Source organism: Scyliorhinus canicula, chromosome 7 (assembly GCF_902713615.1).
Source record: "Scyliorhinus canicula chromosome 7, sScyCan1.1, whole genome shotgun sequence".
In the NCBI taxonomy this organism is placed as follows: Eukaryota; Metazoa; Chordata; class Chondrichthyes; order Carcharhiniformes; family Scyliorhinidae; genus Scyliorhinus; species Scyliorhinus canicula.
The window spans coordinates 171,452,934-171,471,728 of NC_052152.1; the positions used below are offsets into that span (position 1 = coordinate 171,452,934).

General features: G+C 43.7%; 1 protein-coding gene across 1 annotated transcript in view; it reads right to left on the bottom strand.

Annotated features, from left to right (window-relative positions):
- The window catches only part of LOC119969537 (collagen alpha-1(XIV) chain-like), a 200,277-nt gene that overhangs the window by 112,512 nt on the left and 68,970 nt on the right, over positions 1-18,795 (bottom strand). Inside the window, 6 exon segments of the mRNA XM_038803265.1 lie at positions 1,381-1,503; positions 3,216-3,342; positions 10,932-11,074; positions 14,885-15,017; positions 17,595-17,734; positions 17,843-17,972. Of these exon segments, the coding sequence (XP_038659193.1) occupies positions 1,381-1,503; positions 3,216-3,342; positions 10,932-11,074; positions 14,885-15,017; positions 17,595-17,734; positions 17,843-17,972 (796 nt within the window).

Below are 18,795 nucleotides of genomic sequence, written 5' to 3' on the forward strand. Positions count from 1 at the left end.
GCCAATCCATCTAACCTGCATGTCTTTGGACTGTGGGAGGAAACCGGAGCACCCGGAGGAAACCCACGCGGACACGTGGAGACGTGCCGATTCCACAGAGACAGTGATCCAGCAGGGAATCGAACCTGGGACCCTGGTGCTGTGAAACCACCATGCTAAACACAATGCTACTGTGCTGCCCTGGTATACTGGTGGTATTTAAATTCAAGAAACAGGGGCCATGGCTGCAAAGGGTGTGGAAGAGCGTACAGTGTCCAACAGCGCTATAGTGTGCTGATAGTTGTGCCGCTCAGCGGGGGGTGGGATCTGCCAGTGCCAGAAGCCTGCCCGGGGGAGGGGGTAGTGGGGGTGGCTGGGCACGGATCACCATTGCCACAGCCTCCAAGGCAGCCATGCAGTTGTGCACACCGTTGACTTCCCACTGGGAACTTAGCGCCACGGGACACCAGGGTGCACTCGCAGGCCACCGCCGCCACCCCCCCCCCCCCCTCCCCCCGAGGTAACCTCTGGCTCCAGCTGACTCATCATTGGGGTGGGTGTGCTCCAGCGCAACCAGTGCCATCTTCCTGGCTGGGATGAGGGTGTGTGGGGAGTGGAGTGCTTATATGAAGGTCCTGCTTGTCAGGTTCTCCATTGCCGATCCCGACCCCGTCGTATCACACGCCAAAACGCATGGGAATTATACTAGTTCCACGTGGCGCTAGTGTTAGCCAAATAAACAGATCTTGAATCGTTCCAGGACCGGCACCGCTTTCGCAAATGTGGAACATTCTCAATTCAGTCTCGGTGTTAGCACTTAGTGTCCCAAATGGAGAATCCTTCCCTATATCTTTTTAAAATTCATCCTCTTGCAAATATTATTGCCTCTCAATATGTTTCGCCAGTTTATTTATCTTGGCTCCATCTTCATTCCCTTGTAATTGTTTTTTCACCAGAATGATATATATGAATGAGATCTATATCTCATTCATATATATTATACCTTATCGTGACCACTACTCCTTAGATGTTCTCCACAGCTTATTTCTCGAGTCTGCACTGGCCTATTTTCTATTACTAGGCCCAGCTGTGCATCCATCTTTCTCGGCCTTCTCACATATTGGGTCAGAAAGGAGTCTTGTATACATTGTAAAACCACCGCCCCTTTCTCCTCTGTCACTCCCTTTATGAATAAAAGATCTTGAGAAGAACATTTATTCCAAGCAGGATATATCAAAAGTAACTTCATGTTTCTTTTGTTAATAATTTCGGGTGGGCATACTGTGTGAAGTGAGATTCCATTCAGAATTTTCTGACCGACGGCGCTAGCCCCGTAATTCAAGGAGAAAACCTCATTCTTGATGGACCTCTCCCACAAATCAAAGTGAAATCTACACTTACCAGAAACTGCCTGATAAATCACAGCGTATCCCAACGGTTGTGTCTCAGCTTTGTCCCAAGTGACTCGGAAGTGATTGTACCATACCTCTGAGATACTGAGGTTAGTCGGTGGAGCAAATGGCACTGCAGGAGATAAAGCTTAATATAGCACTAAGTGACATGTACAATTGTTAATGATTGGTTCAAAATAAAACTGCGAAGGGCGATAACCACACATTTATAAGGGATACTGACGTATTGTGCATCACAAGGTTTGAACTGCTCATTTTGTAATTAAAAACACATTTGTTTTTCTCCAGGAATCTAACATCCTTTGACTGGACACTAGTTTGTGATGCTTCAGGTGCTAGATTTTAGTTGTAGCTCTGCCTGTTTTCGCTGCTGTTATTAGCTAAAACGTGAACACTGCATTCTTGGATTATTTATATAAATAAACGGCCGGAGAGAATGATCTTATAGACCTTTGAAATTGGACCAAGTGGCACATATTTCCTCACTGATACAGTCATAAAGAATTGCTGACTCAGCTCGCTCTCATTTCAGTGGAGATTCAAATTCGGAACTTTACTGTAGGTATATTCATCATGAATTTTGCTGAGGAACTAATCTATTAAAAATAGCTGGGTGAATACATCCAAAGAGAGGGACTTAAGACAAGTCTGCCAGCAGTTCCCAATGTTAGTATTCCGCAGTGGTATTTTCAGGGCACCCTTGCTGGGTGAAGCTCAGGAATTTCTGCCTGATTAATCCTTTCTACATCTACCTGATATCCAATGAAGAATAGCATCTGATGGAAGTGAAAAATCGTGAGCATAGAATTGAAAGGCTGGTACAGGAGCACTGAAACCAGCACTGAGTTATTCAAGCATTTTGAAAGAGACTGTTTCAGAATCCGCAAAGGGGTTCCTGAACATAACGAAAATGTGAACTTAACAGAACACAATGAGAAGCAGGAATTGTGCCTTTGTTAGCTATTTTTTGGAAAATGGCTCTGAAATCCTTTGTCTTGACAACCAATTGTTTTATTTGAAAGAAATGATCAACAGCTTGTCATTGAAATTACATATCACAGCACATACTGTATTCACATTATTGTGAAATCATTGAGCTGAATTTAATGCCCTACCTCGTAACGGGTTTGGTTGGGGTGAGCATTTAATTGAGTGGGAGGGTGGTGGGTGGAGACCACTCCCCCCACCACCTGCATCACTATCCCAGAGTATGTTTCTGACAGGATAGACCGTGGAAGGCCATCTCATTGCCATGAATTGAAGCCCTTAAATGGAAAAGTAATGTCTTCTTAAGGACCTCACCCCACTGTCGCCGGTGTTGACCCAGTTTTAGGCGGGGAACTTGCTTGTGATTCCTGGGAATTGGAAAGCATTCATCACTCAATTTCCTGCAGATCTTCCCTCCCTTCCTCCCTCCCCCAATCTCCACAACTCCAACCTCACGAATCCCCTTCCGCCATGACTCACTTGCAGCCTGGGATCCAGGGACGATCCATCCTAGGCCTTGGGTGGGTATCATACCAGTAGCAGCCACCTCCTCTACAATGGAGCTGCTGTTCAATGGAGCTGCCGGCCAACGATTGACCAGCAGCTCTCAGCAGATTGGACTTCCACGCCCCTACAATCTTTAATCCCAGGGAAGGCCCCATACTGTCCTTTAAGTGCCCGAGAGGCACTAAATTCTGCAGTCTTTCCCGAAAAGAGGTGAAGCGGGACTCTTTCCAGCTTTCCAGTTGTTGGGCAAGGTCCCGTTACCTCAATTAAATGCCACCCGTTGTGTCCAAATGAGAAGACAGGTGAAATGTAACTTATCATTATACTTACAGGTTTTTCCCTCTCCGGATATACTGGCCTCATCACCTGAAGTATAGATAGCAGTAACTGTTACCTCATACACAGTGTCGGAAGTTAGTGGTTGTAATATTACGCTGTTTCTCTTAACAGGTATGATCTGGAATATTAGAAAACTTTCATTTAACAAATGTTCAGGCTTTGCTTATTGAGAAATAAAATAAAAGTTCAACCTTTTGCTTGGTGTGTTGTTGAAAACTGTTGAACTACTTCATGTCAAATTAAGGAGGGTGGCACGGTGGCACAGCGGTTATCACTCCTGCCTCAGTGCCAGGGACCTGGGTCCAGTTCCAGCTTTGTCTGTGTGGAGTTTGCGCTTTCTCCCCTTGTCTGCATGGGTTTCCTTCGGGTGCTCTGGTTTCTCCCCACAGTCCAAAGATGTGCAGGTTAGGTGGATTGGACATGCTAAATTGTCCCAATGTCCAACAGTTAGGTGGGGTTACAGGATCACGGGGTAGGATGGGCCTACGTAGGGTACTTTTTGAGACGGTCAGTGCAGACTTGGTGGGCTGAATGGCTTCCTTCTGCACTGTAAGGATTCTATGATGCTAAGATATTCCAATAATGTGTACTTCATGGTATACTCAATCCAAAAGTTTGTATTCAAAACATTTTAGTCTGTATTCAAGTTGTATTCAAAATATTTAGCGAATAAAAATCGAAACCTGACTTTATGATATTAGAAGCAGACTGTTAATTAACACAATCAAAATGACTTATGTTATGGCAGGTGTTTTTTCATTTAAGATTTAAAATAGTATCTAAAATTCAGGCTGAATTAGATGATAATTTCAGGCGCATTGACATGATTTTTAAGTGAGAATTGGGCGGCACGGTGGTGCAGTAGTTAGCATTGCTGCCTCACTGTGCTGAGGACCTGGTTTCGATCCCAGCCCCAGGTCACTGTCCGTCTGGAGTTTGCACATTCTCCCCGTGTCTGCGTGGGACTCACCCCCACAATCCAAAGATGTGCAGGGTAGGTGCATTGGCCACGCTAAATGTCTCCCAATTTAACTAAGAAGAATGAATTGTATAGTTTAAATTTAAAAAAATACAAATTTTAAGTGAGAATTGTAAGGGTCGAACTTGAAAAGTGTTTACTTTATTTGAGTATTCAAAACATTGAAATAAACCAATAAATCAAATGTTTCGCGATATGCCACAGTAGTTTCCTCAAAATAAAAGATAATCAATCATTTCCTGATGGCTGATTCTCAACTGAAGCCTGGAATTTACAAGCAGTGATTGTAACCAACAGCAATCAATCATTTGACTTTAGAATATGCCAAATATGCATGATACTCTTAAAACACATTGGAAGGCAGACACCAATCCGGCAATCCAGCAGAAAAATATCTGTGTTACATGGTAAGCATCATGGGTGGGATGTTACATTCTCTGACAGCAGATTTGAACGTGGAATTGGAGGGGGGAGGATGGCCAGTAAACTACAGTGGGTGGCCCTAAACCCAATAGAGGGCCCCCAGAAGGTGGTACCCAGCCCCCAGGTTCCCAACGCCCATGGCCACTCAAACCCTGAGCCTCATCCTCCTTGCCAGTTTGACAACTGAAAAGACCCCTAAACATTACAACACGATCCAGCACAGATTTCCTCCTCATGCCCTGCAGTACTAGTAGTGACCACTGCCCCCGGTGATGCTAGTGTAGAGCTGCTGGCCTCCAATTTGCCAGCAGTTCTCTGAGGTGAGACTTCCTGTTCCCGAGAGGGAAATCCTGCCTCCAGACTATTAACAGCCAATCTCCAGGGCTGCCTCGCTAACCAAATCTTTAGCGTTGGGATGGTTTGGGGAGGGTCCCGGTGCCCCATTAATGTCCTTAAAAAAGCAATGTATCATCTGACTTACTGAGCACAGTAAGAAGTCTTACAACACCAGGTTAAAGTCCAACCGGTTTGTTTCGAATCACTAGAATTCGGAGCAATGCTCCTTCCTTAGGTGAATGAATAAGGTGAGGAAGGAGCAGTGCTCCGAAAGCTAGTGATTCAAATCAAATCTGTTCGACTTTAACCTGGTGTTGTAAGACTTCTTACTGTGCTCACTCCAGTCCAATGCTGACATCTCCACATCATGACTTACTGAGAGCAATGCGATGAGCGAGCTCCAGGAGTATCTTTTAAAAGCACACTGTTAGGTTATAATTTTATTTTCCAATAATAGCCGGCATGAACAGAAAACTATAAGGTGGTTGGCTGCCAAGGAACAAATCCACTGAGACAATTTATCAGTCTTCTTCCCACCCTAAAATAGCATGATGTTTAGAAAAGAGTTTCAGGATAACTAAAGAAAGGATACGTACGAGCAAATGTGGATGAACGTCTGACTTTTCCACCTGGACATTAAGCATTATTCAGGTGGATGGCAGAAAAGAAAACTTGTTTGGGAAAATCATGAGCCCGTCTGATATTCTTTCTTTTGAAATTAATGAGAAAATCAAGTGGGTTCCTTTGCAGGCATGTGGTCTCCCGCTCGAAATGGCCCATGCATAGTAGTGTGCTGTTAAAAAAATATTAACAGATCTCTCTCTTTTTTTTCCTAAATCTTCTCCAAAATCCCATCTTCAAACACTACGCATGACAAAAGCTTTCAGCCCCAACCCTAACCCTTACTATTAACGGTCAAATCTCCGCTTTGCCTTTCACATTCTAATACTCCAGAGAATGCAGCAGGATTGAGGAACAAGGAGGGTAAACCTCCTGAAGATCCGGCGTCACTTAAACCTGCCCAAGCAAGCATCAGCTCGGAGACCGTCACCCCTCAGAGGTTAGAGAGGCGGGAGCGGAAAGGTCTCCACTGTGAAATGCACTGAGCAAAAGTGTCCATTTAAGCAATGGGATCTTTCCCTGTTGTAATAGTGGCCGTTGTTATGAATTGGAGTGAGCAGAGGCATCTGGCTCTTGTCGATGATGCCAACAGCTGACTAAATTCCCCCTTCCACCTCAGAGTATGAACTCCCCCGGTAATTGAGAGACACGGTTTCCCCTTAACAAGGGGGAACCTCTCAGTATAAAATCCCTGACCTGGGTGCAGGTCAAGGAGGGAAGCTCTTTGGGGAGAGCAGTATGTAGCTTTGTGATTTGGGGTATGCCGTAATCAACCTTTGTTCATTCCTATCCTACCGTGCGTTCCTGTGTGTCTTCCATCAGATTCTACATTTCTAATTCCACATTCCCATCCACCCCCCGTTATAACCTTTAATTCCCATTCCCAACCAGAATCTATCTACCTCTGCCTTAAAAATATCCAATGACGCTGCCTCTACCACCTTCTGAGGCAGCGAGTTCCAAAGTCGCACAACCCTCAGAAAAATATTCTCCTCATAGCTCCTAAAACGGTGACCCCCTAATTTTAAAACACTGCCCCCTAGCTCTGGATTCACTCACAAGAAGAAACATGCTTTCCGTGCCAACCCTGTCAAGAACAATCAGGATCTTATATACTTCAATCAAGTTACCCCTCACATCTGCTAAACTCCAATGGAAGCAAGCCCAGCCTGTCCAACCTTTCTACATAAGACAACCTGCTCATCCTCGATATCAACCTAATGAACCTCCTCTGAACTGTCTCCAATGCATTTCTTGCCTTCGTTAAATAAGGAGACCCAAAACTGCACACAATATTTGAGATGCGGTCTCACCAATGCCCTGTATAACTGAAACATAAAATACTTATTTTTATGTTCAATTCCTGCTGTAATTAAAGGATAGCATTCCATTAGCCTACTTAATTACTTGTTGTACATGCACACTAACCTTTTGTGACTCATGCACAAGACCTAGATCCCCCTGCACCTCTGAATTCTGCAGTTATTCTCCATTTATATAATACTCAGCTTTTTTATTCCTACTGCACATTTCATTTTCCCACATTATACTTCACATATTCTTCACATTTTCCCACATTATACTCCATCTGTAGATTTTTGCCCACTTACTCAACCTATCTATCCATCTGCGACCTCCTTATGTCCTCTTCACAACTTACTTTCCTATCTATCTTTGTGTCATCGGAAAATTTAGCTACCATGCCTCCATTCCCCTCATTTAAGTTATTGATATAAATTGTCTGCAACCTTGACTTTACAAATTTTAGAACATCTGACTGTAACACTTGTTTCCAGTCAACAAAATTCCACCTGTTCGCCTCATATCTTCATGTGTGTTCCTTTAAAAATAGAACACATTATTTTGCAGGAAGAAAGTCATTTCTAAATTTAATAAAATTTGAATTTTCACTGATTTAAAATGATGAATTATGAAGACCGGTGGAACCTCATGCACATCCCACACATGGTTCACTTCATGATGCACAAAGAGCAAAGTTAAACAGGAATAATTTGTCGTTACACATAGAAGGATACTGATCACATTCTACATGTCTTTGTAATATAACCTATTTCTGGGTCCATGTTTCTCAGCGGCAGGAGGCGGCGTGCCATTTGCTGGTGGCGGGATTCTCTGCTCCCACTGCTGACAATGGAAATTCCCATTGAAATCACTTCCCGCCGCCAGCAAATGGCCGGAGAATTTGTTCTATAATTTGTTCTTAAGGGCAGCAGGTAGCATTGTGGATAGCACAATTGCTTCACAGCTCCAGGGTGCCAGGTTCGATTTCGGTTTGGGTCACTGTCTGTGTGGAGTCTGCACATCCTCCCCGTGTGTGTGTGGGTTTCCTCCGGGTGCTCCAGTTTCCCTCCACAGCCCAAAGATGTGCAGGTTGGGTGGATTGGCCATGATAAATTGCCCAAAAGTGTCCAAATTCAATGATCTATGATTAACCTAGGACAAAAGTTCGGCACAACATCGTGGGCCGAAGGGCCCGTTCTGTGCTGTATTTCTCTATGTTCTAATTCTACCCTTTATCATTAAAATTGTTCATCATGTACACTGTAACTGCTCTAGAATTACAGAATGGTTAAATAACAGAACAAGGCCAATTGACCTGCCATGTATAGAGTCACAATGGCACAGAGGGAGGTCATTTAGTCCATCAAATTCATACCAGTTCTCTGTAGGGCAGTCCAATCAGTCCCATTCCCTCAGGCTACCCCTATAGACCTTTCAATTTATTTCTCTCAAGTTACCATCCAATTTCCTTTTGAAATCATTGATTTCTCCATTTATACTGTCCGATCAACTCAGCAGCTCTCACTTCCTGTCCTTTTCCCCATAACCCTGCAGTTTCTTTCCTTTCAGGTACTTATCCAATTCCCTTTCAAAAGCCATGATGGAATCTGCCTCCACCTTTCAGGCAGTGCATTCCAATTTCCTTCTTCCTTCTGGTCAAGTTGTTTTTTCTTCATTCCATTGAACTAATTTTGCCTTTTTTCACTTTATTATACAAAATGTTTCTTCCCAAACTTCAACTTTCTCATCAACTATATTTCACTGATAAAGAATTTTAATCAACCCGAGTTGCTGCTATTTGGAAGGTTTCAAAGTCACTCAACTAAATACACCGAACGATAACATTTATTGCATCAAAGTCTCAAAAGGAGTTACAAAAATATAGCCATAAATATGCCTCCTTTAACCTCCTTCCAAAGACGATATCAACATCCTGGATTTTAGATTCACCCTTAACCCCAGTATTTAACCCCAACACCATATGGGGCTTTAATTATGCTCAGTTGCACGCGCATTAATGTCTGAAAGCCTTATCCCATCTCTTTCGCCTTAGAAATACCAAGAGGGTGAACACCCCACCCACTGCCTGAGTAGATACAGAACACTCTCTCTCTTCAACCTCCACAGACACAATGGCACCTGCATGCCCATGGTCGAGTTCCCACCTCAGCTGTGCCCCCTTTTATGGTCCCTTCTAATATCACGGTGCACCCACGATTGGCTCTCTGCTATGTTCCTGCCTCTATGCACCTGGTCTGTCTTTAATTGAACCAAACTAAATTAATCAAACTGAGGGACAAATTAAAAGAGGCAGCCCCTTAAAGGGATACTACCTTAAACAAAAAACAAAACACAAATGAGGCTTAAAACATTCAACTGAAATGTGGTTAAAAGGGTCAATAAAAGGGCAGCATGGTGGCACAGTGGTTAGCATTGCTGCCTACGGTGCTGAGGACCCGGGTTCGAATCCCGGCCCTGGGTCACTGCCCGTGTGGAGTTTGCGCATTCTCCCCGTGTCTGCGTGGGTTTCACCCCCACAACCCAAAAGATGTGCAGGGTAGGTGGATTGGCCACGCTAAATTGCCCCTTAATTGGAAAAGGTAATTGGGTACTCTAAATTTTTTTATAAATAAAAAAAATGTTAAATTTTAAAAAGGGTCAATAAAGCACCACAGATCCAGTGCGCCCCACCAATATCCCAGACTAGCCCAGTGGGTCTCGCAGTTGCGTAGGGTGGTTTCAATGGAAAATCCCACAGACAAGCGGTGGGAGGATAGAATACTGCCGCCAGCGAACAGTGCACCGCCGAAAAGAGATGTAAAGGGACACAGAAACAAAAACAAAAACACAGTTACGAAAGGTCACAGACCTGAAATGTTCACACAGAAATACAGATGTTTTTGAGGGCGAATGGAGGTGCTGAAAGACTGGTACGTAGACAGGGGAATAGAGAAGGAAACCACCTTGTGATGGATGGAACAAAAGAAAGACCACCCCCCCCCCCCCCCCCCCCCCCCCCTATGAGGAGAGGAAGAGAAAGAGAAGAGGCAAATCCTATTAGAGAGAGAAAGAACTCTTTATGTAGGTGAAAACTGAGATGGAAATACCTTGTGGAAAGAGAAAGTGAGAGCAAAATAAAGACGAGGAACAAAGAAAAGGAAGAGAGAAGACAAATTGTGTGGGAGATAGAAAAATGTAGAGAGAAACAAAGAAAGATGCAAAAAGATAATCTGATCATTTATTATTGTCACAAGTGGGCTTACATTAATACTGTAATGAAGTTACTGTGAAAAGCCCCTAGCCGCCACATTCCGGCGCCTGTTCGGGTACACAGAGGGAGAATTCAGAATGTCCATATTACCTAACAACACTCCCAGATTTGTGGGAGGAAACCGTCATACCCGGAGGAAACCCCCACAGACACCAGGAGAACATGCAGTTTGAGCACAGAAGGTGACCCAAGCCAGGAATCGAACCTGGGACCCTGGTGCTGTGAGCAACAGTGCTAACCACTGTGCTGCCGTGTCGCCCTATGCCTCCCTGCAGCGTATTTCTCGGCAGCAGGAGGCAGCCCGCCATTGGCCAGCAGAGGGATCGTCTGGTCCTGCCGCTGTCAATAGGATTTCCCACTGAATCCACTCACATCACCGGGAAACCTGTGGAGGGGCTGTGCCATCGACAGGACCATAAGATCCTGCCGAGAAAGAGAAAAAGAGAGAGGACTACTTGGTTGATTACAGATTGCAGTGGGAACAAGACAAACGTTTGCTTAGGGCTTAGAGGGCCCGTGTCATAAAAAAAACTTAAACTTCTGATTAAGCTGAGAAATGATATGGAATTCCACTAATATTAAAACAAATAAAATGATACATTGAGATTTATCAGTCCCTGAAGAGATTCACCTTTATAATCCTGTCAAGAAATGGCAGCAATAGTAATCATTACTACATTGTCTTTGGTAGATAAATATTTTGAACATCCTGTTCTGTCATTGTTTCTATGATTAAGAAATAGTTTGGAATATGTTTGGAATAAAGATCACTTACTGTCTCTCCAGCATGGCCGCCCTTAATGGTCACATATGATATCTTATAATGCTGCACATTTGCACTTGGATGATCCCAGCTGATTTGGAGGCTAGTTGGTGTCTTTGCCTCTATGAGAAGATTTGATGGAGGATCTCTGGAAACTAAAATAAGTCATAAAGAGCAGTAAATAAAAAACAATCCATAAACTGAAGGCAAAAGCTGCATCTTAATATTTTTTTTGTTCCCTTTTTCCTGGCGCCGATGTGACAGCTGGAAGAGATGTCAACTGAGGACAGTCGGCTAAAAAACAATTTACTGCAACAAGCTATACTTTGTGCTATTATATAAATTCTAATTTATATTTTACCCTATGCCCAAGATATTGAGAGGTTATCTGATGAAGCATTGTATGATATTGCCAATAGCGCACTGATGGTATTGATCACAAGTCATGCACACCTACATCACATATGAACATATATACATACGAACATTCCAAATTAGTAGTAGGCCATTCAGCTCCTTGAGCCTGCTCCACCATTTGATGACATCATGGCTGATCTGACTGTGGTCTCAACTCCACTTTCCTGGCTACGGTGTCCCCCTCCCCCCTCCAAACCCTTTGACTCCGTTGATGAATAAGAACTTATCAAACTCATTCCTAAAACTATTCAATGACAAAGCCTCCGCTGCTCTCTGGAGAACAGAATTCCACAGACTAATGACCTTCTAGGATAAATAAATTTTCTTCAAGTCTGTCTAAAAGGAAGACCCCTTATTTTTAAACTGTTCTCATCATTTCGCCAACCTCTCGCACTGTCAATACCCCTCAGGAATTTATATCGCCTTAATTTCTCTGGATGGTGTGGGGTGGTGCATGCCATCTGAAGAGCCAGCGTCTCGTTGCAGTGGACAGAAGAGGAACTACACAAACCTGCCTGAGCCTAAGTGCCGAAGACGCAGGAAAAGATAATTGTAAGAGGTCCCAGGGCGGTGAGAACAGGGAAAGCCGTGGGTGTGCGAGGAGGCGATCAGCATCTTGGGGAAGAGGCCTGGGAGGGAGGGAGGCCCAGAAGTCACCAGGCTTTAAGGGGCGGGTGTCCCCAGTCAGAGGATGCCCACGCAGACAAGGGGAGAACTTGCAAATTTCCACTGAGACAAGGCAGAATTGAATCCGGGTCCCTGGGGTGCGATGCAGAAGTGCGAAACAATGTGCCACGATGCCACCCATATCCTTCACCCCCATTATTTTGTTTAAAACCTTCTACACTGACCTAGTTATGCCACTCACCAGAATATTGGTCCCAGCATTTTTCAGGTGAAAGCCATCCCAATGGTATAGCTCCCACTTTCCTCAGTACTGGTGCCAATGGCCCATGAATTTAAACCTATTTCTTCCACACCAATCTTTGAGCCTCACAGTCAACTCCCTAATCTTATTTACCCTACACCAATTTGCTCTTGGCTCAGGTAATAATCCAGAGATTATTACCTTTGAAGTTCTGTTGTTTTAATTTCATCCCTAGCTGCTTCGCTCCCCACTTGTTGTGAGATCAGCTCTCAATCGATTTAGGTGTAATATCCATATCCCACATATGCCATATCCTATGGCTTACTAATTTGACGTTTCTGTCATGTGTGAACAATAATATACAACAAGTTAGTAACAGAAGAGATTCACAGTTTCATGCATTATTTTAAACCCACTCCAAAGTGAATCACGAAGTTATTTCCCTTATTAAAATTAAAATTAACTCAAAACATTAGCACTAACATTAGGGGCTTTCGTTCTTTACTAGATATCATTTTTAATATTTTGGGGTTAGAGAAGCGGGGAAATGAATATCAGTACTCGGGACTAGAGGACTCTCCTCAGGCTTCCCACCAGGACATTAAGAGGCAACGCAAAGGTCACTTTACTATTTCAACTCTATTTCTGCTCTCCGATCAATCTTTTCATTTCCATCAACCGGAATCATTATAACACCTCCAATTAAGATTGTCTTTTTTTGTCATATTAAAACTCGTTTTACGGTTCATTAATCTGACTGGTGTCTGGCATGCCAGCTAAGAGTCTCTTAAACAAAAATTACTGAGGAATCCATAAAGGAAGATCTCCTCTATGGCTGATCTGAGCATCATGCTCTCAGAAGCACAAGTCCCACTTACATAAATTCAGAAAGTTCAGCAATACCCTAAGGTTAGGGGCCGAAGGTTAGTAGGCAGGGGCATTCCTAAGTTAAGACAGCGAAACCCACATAGAGTACTAGCACAAAGCACCTGCTTTTTAAAAATCAGGAATCCTATTGATTCCTCATGTTTGTTTTCATCAAGAGTGAAGAGGGAAGCTGTCTAAATGGATTTCTAGAAGCCAATTGATAAGGTTCCACATGAAAGATTATTCGCACATTCAGGCCTAAGAGAATGTTTCCTATGTGACCCAACTCCTGCCACCCCTCAAAATGGATCCGGAATAAAACCGACACCAATATTCGTAAGTCAAAAAATACAGAAATCTGATGGCAGACTCACAGATGCCAGTTTGAACATTTTGATGAACAAGACTAGCGTTTGGACCTGTCAATCATGATATCTTAAATTACTTTTCAGAAACAACGGGCTGGATTTTCCCAGGTGGGTCACAATCACAGTATAGGGATGAATTCTGGATCAGGAACCCATAGTAGGACTTAGACACAATCTGTCCAGAGGCAGCTAATAAAGCAACCATGTCCAGAACCCTGACCAATCAGAGATGGCGGTTAGGTTCCAGCATCAAGAGTTCCAATGAACTCCTCCAGTGGGTAGGGCTGTTGGCTGTTGTTGCGGCACTGGGTGATGGCTGCCCATGAGGAGGAGTGGTAGAACGCCATGAAAGCAAATTGAGTGGCAGGGAAATGGCTGCTATTGAAGCAGGGCAAGTAACGGTGGAGAAAACAGTCTCCAAGTAGTGGCTCCAAGGGCAGTCCAGCTGCTGGGGAATGCATCCCCTTTGTGAATTACCACTGACAAATAAATTTAAATCCTCAAATAAGCTACACTCAGACCTCCCAATACACAACACCTTCTAATTCATTTTCAGACTCCTGGCACATTTGGACTCATGGGCAGCAAGGTAGCACTGTGGAAAGCACTGTGGCTTCACAGCGCCAGGGTCCCAGGTTCGATTCCCCGCTGGGTCACTGTCTGTGCGGAGTCTGCCCGTTCTCCCCATGTCTGCGTGGGTTTCCTCCGGGTGCTCCGGTTTCCTCCCACTGTCCAAAGACGTGCAGGTTAGGTGGATTGGCCATGATGAATTGCCCTTAGTGACCAAAAAGATGAGGAGGGGTTATTGGGTTATGGGGATAGGGTGGATGTGAGGGCTTGGGTGGGTCAGTGCTGACTTGATGGGCTGAATAGCCTCCTTCTGCACTGCATGTTCTATGTTCTAATTGGGGGTCTTGTGCACTGTTGGGAAAATCTTTAATGGCCTGGAGAATTGAAGATGAGTGGCTCATTATCATTTTGAGGCAGATCCCACTGCAACTGGGCCGGTTGCCTTGAACCCACTCGTCCGCCTCAGAGAAAAGTGCTCGGAGGCGGAAACCCATTGGGGAGCAAAGCAAATACACACCTTTTGAAAATTGCTCACACCCTCATCTCTAAAGTCACTTCTGCGTGCCTGGGAAAATTCAACCCAAAGAGCCAGGTTTGATTTGTATAGTGCCCTTCAGAACCTCACACCATCAGGAGCTTTCATAGCCAAGTATTTTTGCATTATTATAATGTTGGAAAAGTGAAACTAATTATCAATGAAATGTTTGTATAAGAAATTATTCTACATTCATGGCATGTAGCTGAAATCCCAGCATACGAAAGAGACCCAAAGGTAATGATTCAAAGCTGACAGCAACATTTATTTCAATCAATGCAAAAATATGAATGCCTTTGTTAGGGTGCTGAATGTTATCTCTTTAAAGATCATCACCTACATGTGTTATAGCGGAGAACAATGGCATTGCTTTTTGCTGTATCATTGTATAGTGCAGACAGCGACACCTGATATTCTATATTCTTCTCCAGACCCTGTAACATTGCTGTGTCCATGTTCCCTTTGACATCGAGCTGTAAGCAAAATGATAAGACAGGTTTTTAAGGCAGGTTTGTCAGCTATATGAGAAAGACAGATAAACATTTTGAGCATGGCCCCTCTGCAAATATTCTATTTACAGATGCTGATAATTCCGCTATATATTTCCAATATATTCTATTTTTATGTCACATTTACATCACCTGCAATTTTTTGCTTTGACCAGACAACAATCCACACAAGTTATTCTTTACATTTTGCTGCTTAGTAGAATATACTAAACAGAAATTAATATTGATTTGTGCCTAAACACAGAAATGATAGAAATGTAACGAAGTTATTCAGAATCATAAAGGGTAGTGATGAACATTTTAGCTATGTACACTAGCTAACTGATTAACTTTACAAGTGTTGAATAATTTATTTTCAGGGCCCTCAAACTGGTCTTTTTATTTTTGGAGGGGGGGGGGGGGGGGGGGTAATTCTAGAAGTACAAGGGAAGCCTCTCTGGAGAATGACAAGTGTCAGCTTGCAAGGCTGCTATAAAATGTGGCAAAAGAACACCACTCAGGTAGGGCTGCCAGAATCAGCAGAATGGGTGCTCCCCAGACCGGACGCCAAAGCCACCTCAAACCCTGACTTTGCAAGTCTATCAGCCCATAGAGGATGAAATTATGCAGCTAAACTGCATTAAAACCCCTAAGGTGTGACAATAAAGATAACACTCTTGGTCAAAGGCCATTCCCTCGAAATGGAGGTTGATATGTAATCTGCCATCTCCATCATCAGGAAACAGACTTTACAGCGTCGCCATAAGAATCTTAGAGATGGTATCTGAGGACACCTCACAGATGACATGAAGCCCTTCCTCACTAAATGACAAGAGCTGTGTGGAGAAGATGCCATCATCCTGTGGGGAGCTTGCATGGTCGGCCCTGCCCAGGTCAACGCCATTTCCTGACTGCATTACACAATGTACACCCCAGGGTATCCAAGATGAAAATGCTCGCAGGGAGCCATGTCTGACGGCCCGGGCCCGATACAGACATTGAGAATCTGGTGACGCAATGCTCCTTGTGCCAGGAGAACCAGAAATTCCCACCTTCGGCATCTTTGCACCCATGGGAATTTCCAGGAAGACTATGGGTACAGCTGCACATGGACTTCGATCTTCCTTATTATGGTCAACATTCACTCAAGATGGTTAGAAGCACATCATATGTACTCCATGATATCTCATACAACAGAAAAACTCCATCATAGTTTCTGTACCCACTGCAGACCAGAGGTCCTCCTATCTGATAATGGATGATTTGGTGGATTTGATGTCCAATGGCATTAAACACATCCGATGGGCGTCGTACCACCAACCGACTAATGTCAAATATTCAAAACTGGAATGAAGAAACAGCTGCTAGTTCTCTGCATACAAAATTGGCCCAGTTCCTCTTTGATTATAGAACCACAATGGGAGTCACACCAGCAGAATTGTTAATGGGGTGATGACTGTGCACCAGGCTCTGCCTGTAACTTTCCAACTTTGGGTGGGGGGTGCGGGTGGAAGATGGACTCAAAGCACGAGATTCAAAAAAGGAACTACGACACCAAAAGACATGAAAGGACCTTCAGAACAGGTGATGGTGTTAATGAGCAGAACCTTGGAGATGGCTCCCACTGGATCCCAGGAGTTTTGTTGGAAAAGACTGATCTTGTTTCTTACAAAGTCAAAGTCCAGGGAAGGCCATGAAAAAACACCTGGACCATCTGAAAAGCAGGGAACCCACTCCTGCAGAGACAATTTCAGCAGAGAAGATGTCCTTGATGCCCATTGTGACTATCTCCGACAAAGGGACTCGACCTTTGGAGGACTTGAGAGTCACTCCCCGCCAGACAATGAAATTTCGGAGTCCGAAATGGAGACTGAGGAGAATGATCCTCCGCCAGAGGTCAGCATTGAAGCCAAGTCTCTGTCTGTGGCCCTTCGGCTTTCAACAAGGAAGTGACAACCGGCACTCTGCTTCACGTCCCCCCCCCCCCCCGGCCCCGATACATATACTTCAGCTCCACTTGTCGCAGATTCAAGACCTTGTGCCAAACGACGAAAGAGGTCTCATCACCTTGTGAGTGAGGGTAATGATTCAGGCTTGAGGTGCAAGGGATGGGATAACCCTCACAGGGATCACTGATTGATCTCCTGGTGGGCTTCATAGAATACAAGTTCCCATGGTGAGCGAGGGGGAGGCCGCCGCATGGGGCTTGTTAGCGGAACCTTTAAATGTATCTCCCAGACCCGGACCGGCAGTTCTCTATAGTCCTGGGTAGTAGAGGCTTTATTTTCAGGTTAAAATAATCCAGTTTGGCCTTTCACTCCGCACCTCCTGGGATTATTATAGAAGAATCAGTGAATGCCAAAAACATCATAACTTGGACAAGCGATTTCAAATTATGCAATGGCCAATGAAAATTAGACATAATAACCTACACTGGTTAACAAATAGAATATTATTTAAATGCATTCAAAGCTGTACTATTTTAACATATGTAGCCCTTTATATCTTACTGACTATAATGACAGTCAGACAAATTAATGACTAAATGTATATAACACAGACCTCCTTTAATTTTCCTCCGCTAAGTGGAATCCATTTTATTTTATATAGAATGACATCGCTGGCTGCATGTTTCCATGTAATTGTTAAATTGGTGCCTGAAAATTCAGTAACTTTCAGATCTGATGGAGGTGGAACCTTGGCTAAGAATAAAAACACTTAGAATATTACCTTAATTCAAACAGAACGGTTCTTTTTAAATCAACCATAAGAAATTTGAAGCAACAAATGCTGGATATGGAAATACATACATGTTTCAGCAGTGATGGTAACAGGCACAGAAATCCCAGTGTCATAAATAGAAAGTAGAGCAATCACATACTTTGTCAACGAGGTCAGGTTTGTCAATAGGATATTTGTAATGTGCCCAGCAACTTCAACCTGGAATTAAAAACAGCCAAAGTGAACACCAAACTCCAAAGATTCCACATAAATGTTTGCTGAGATTGTTCAGTTGAGTGCTTTAGCTAAATGGACCAGGATGACTCCAGTTCCAACATCTTATCTACAAGCAACCAGATGAGCTCTGCTTGACTGGTTAAGAAGGGACTTAAGGTTATCTTATCTGGGTTCCTGCTCCTGATGCCAATCCCACAGTCCCTGGTGAAAGGGTGTACATGTGGACATCAGGTGAAGACAGAATTGGACTTTCTTCACAGTGAGAGTGCCTGGTATCACACACCATCAGGCTCATACATGCAAGATGGGGATTTGGACTAGGTAAATGGGGTCACCCAACGCATACGGCTCCAATCACCAATACTGCACTCACATCTACTGTCAGGGTGGGGTGAAGTGGCGGGGGAAGGGAAACAGAACATTGGCTGAAAAAGAGTTATCTGCCAAATTCTGTAATCATGACAAATTCCTCCTGATGTTATTTTTTATGCTGCTGTATAGATGCAATTGCTGATAGCACTATTGAAAATATCAATACTATATGATTGTACAGATCCAGAAAAAATAGTTTAGTGACAAAAATCAGTCAGAAAAACATGGGCTTCAACATCAGACTGAGAGCTCCCAACATTTACCAAATGTTTTTTTAAAAATACTACTGTCAAGTTGAAACTCTTGTAGTCAACTAATCATTTATTTAGTGGCACTTATATGTATGCTGTCACAAGATTACCATGGACTCTGTAAGAATGGATTGAAATGGAATGGAGGAAGTGGCAGACAGTACAAGCCTTTGTGAAAGTGA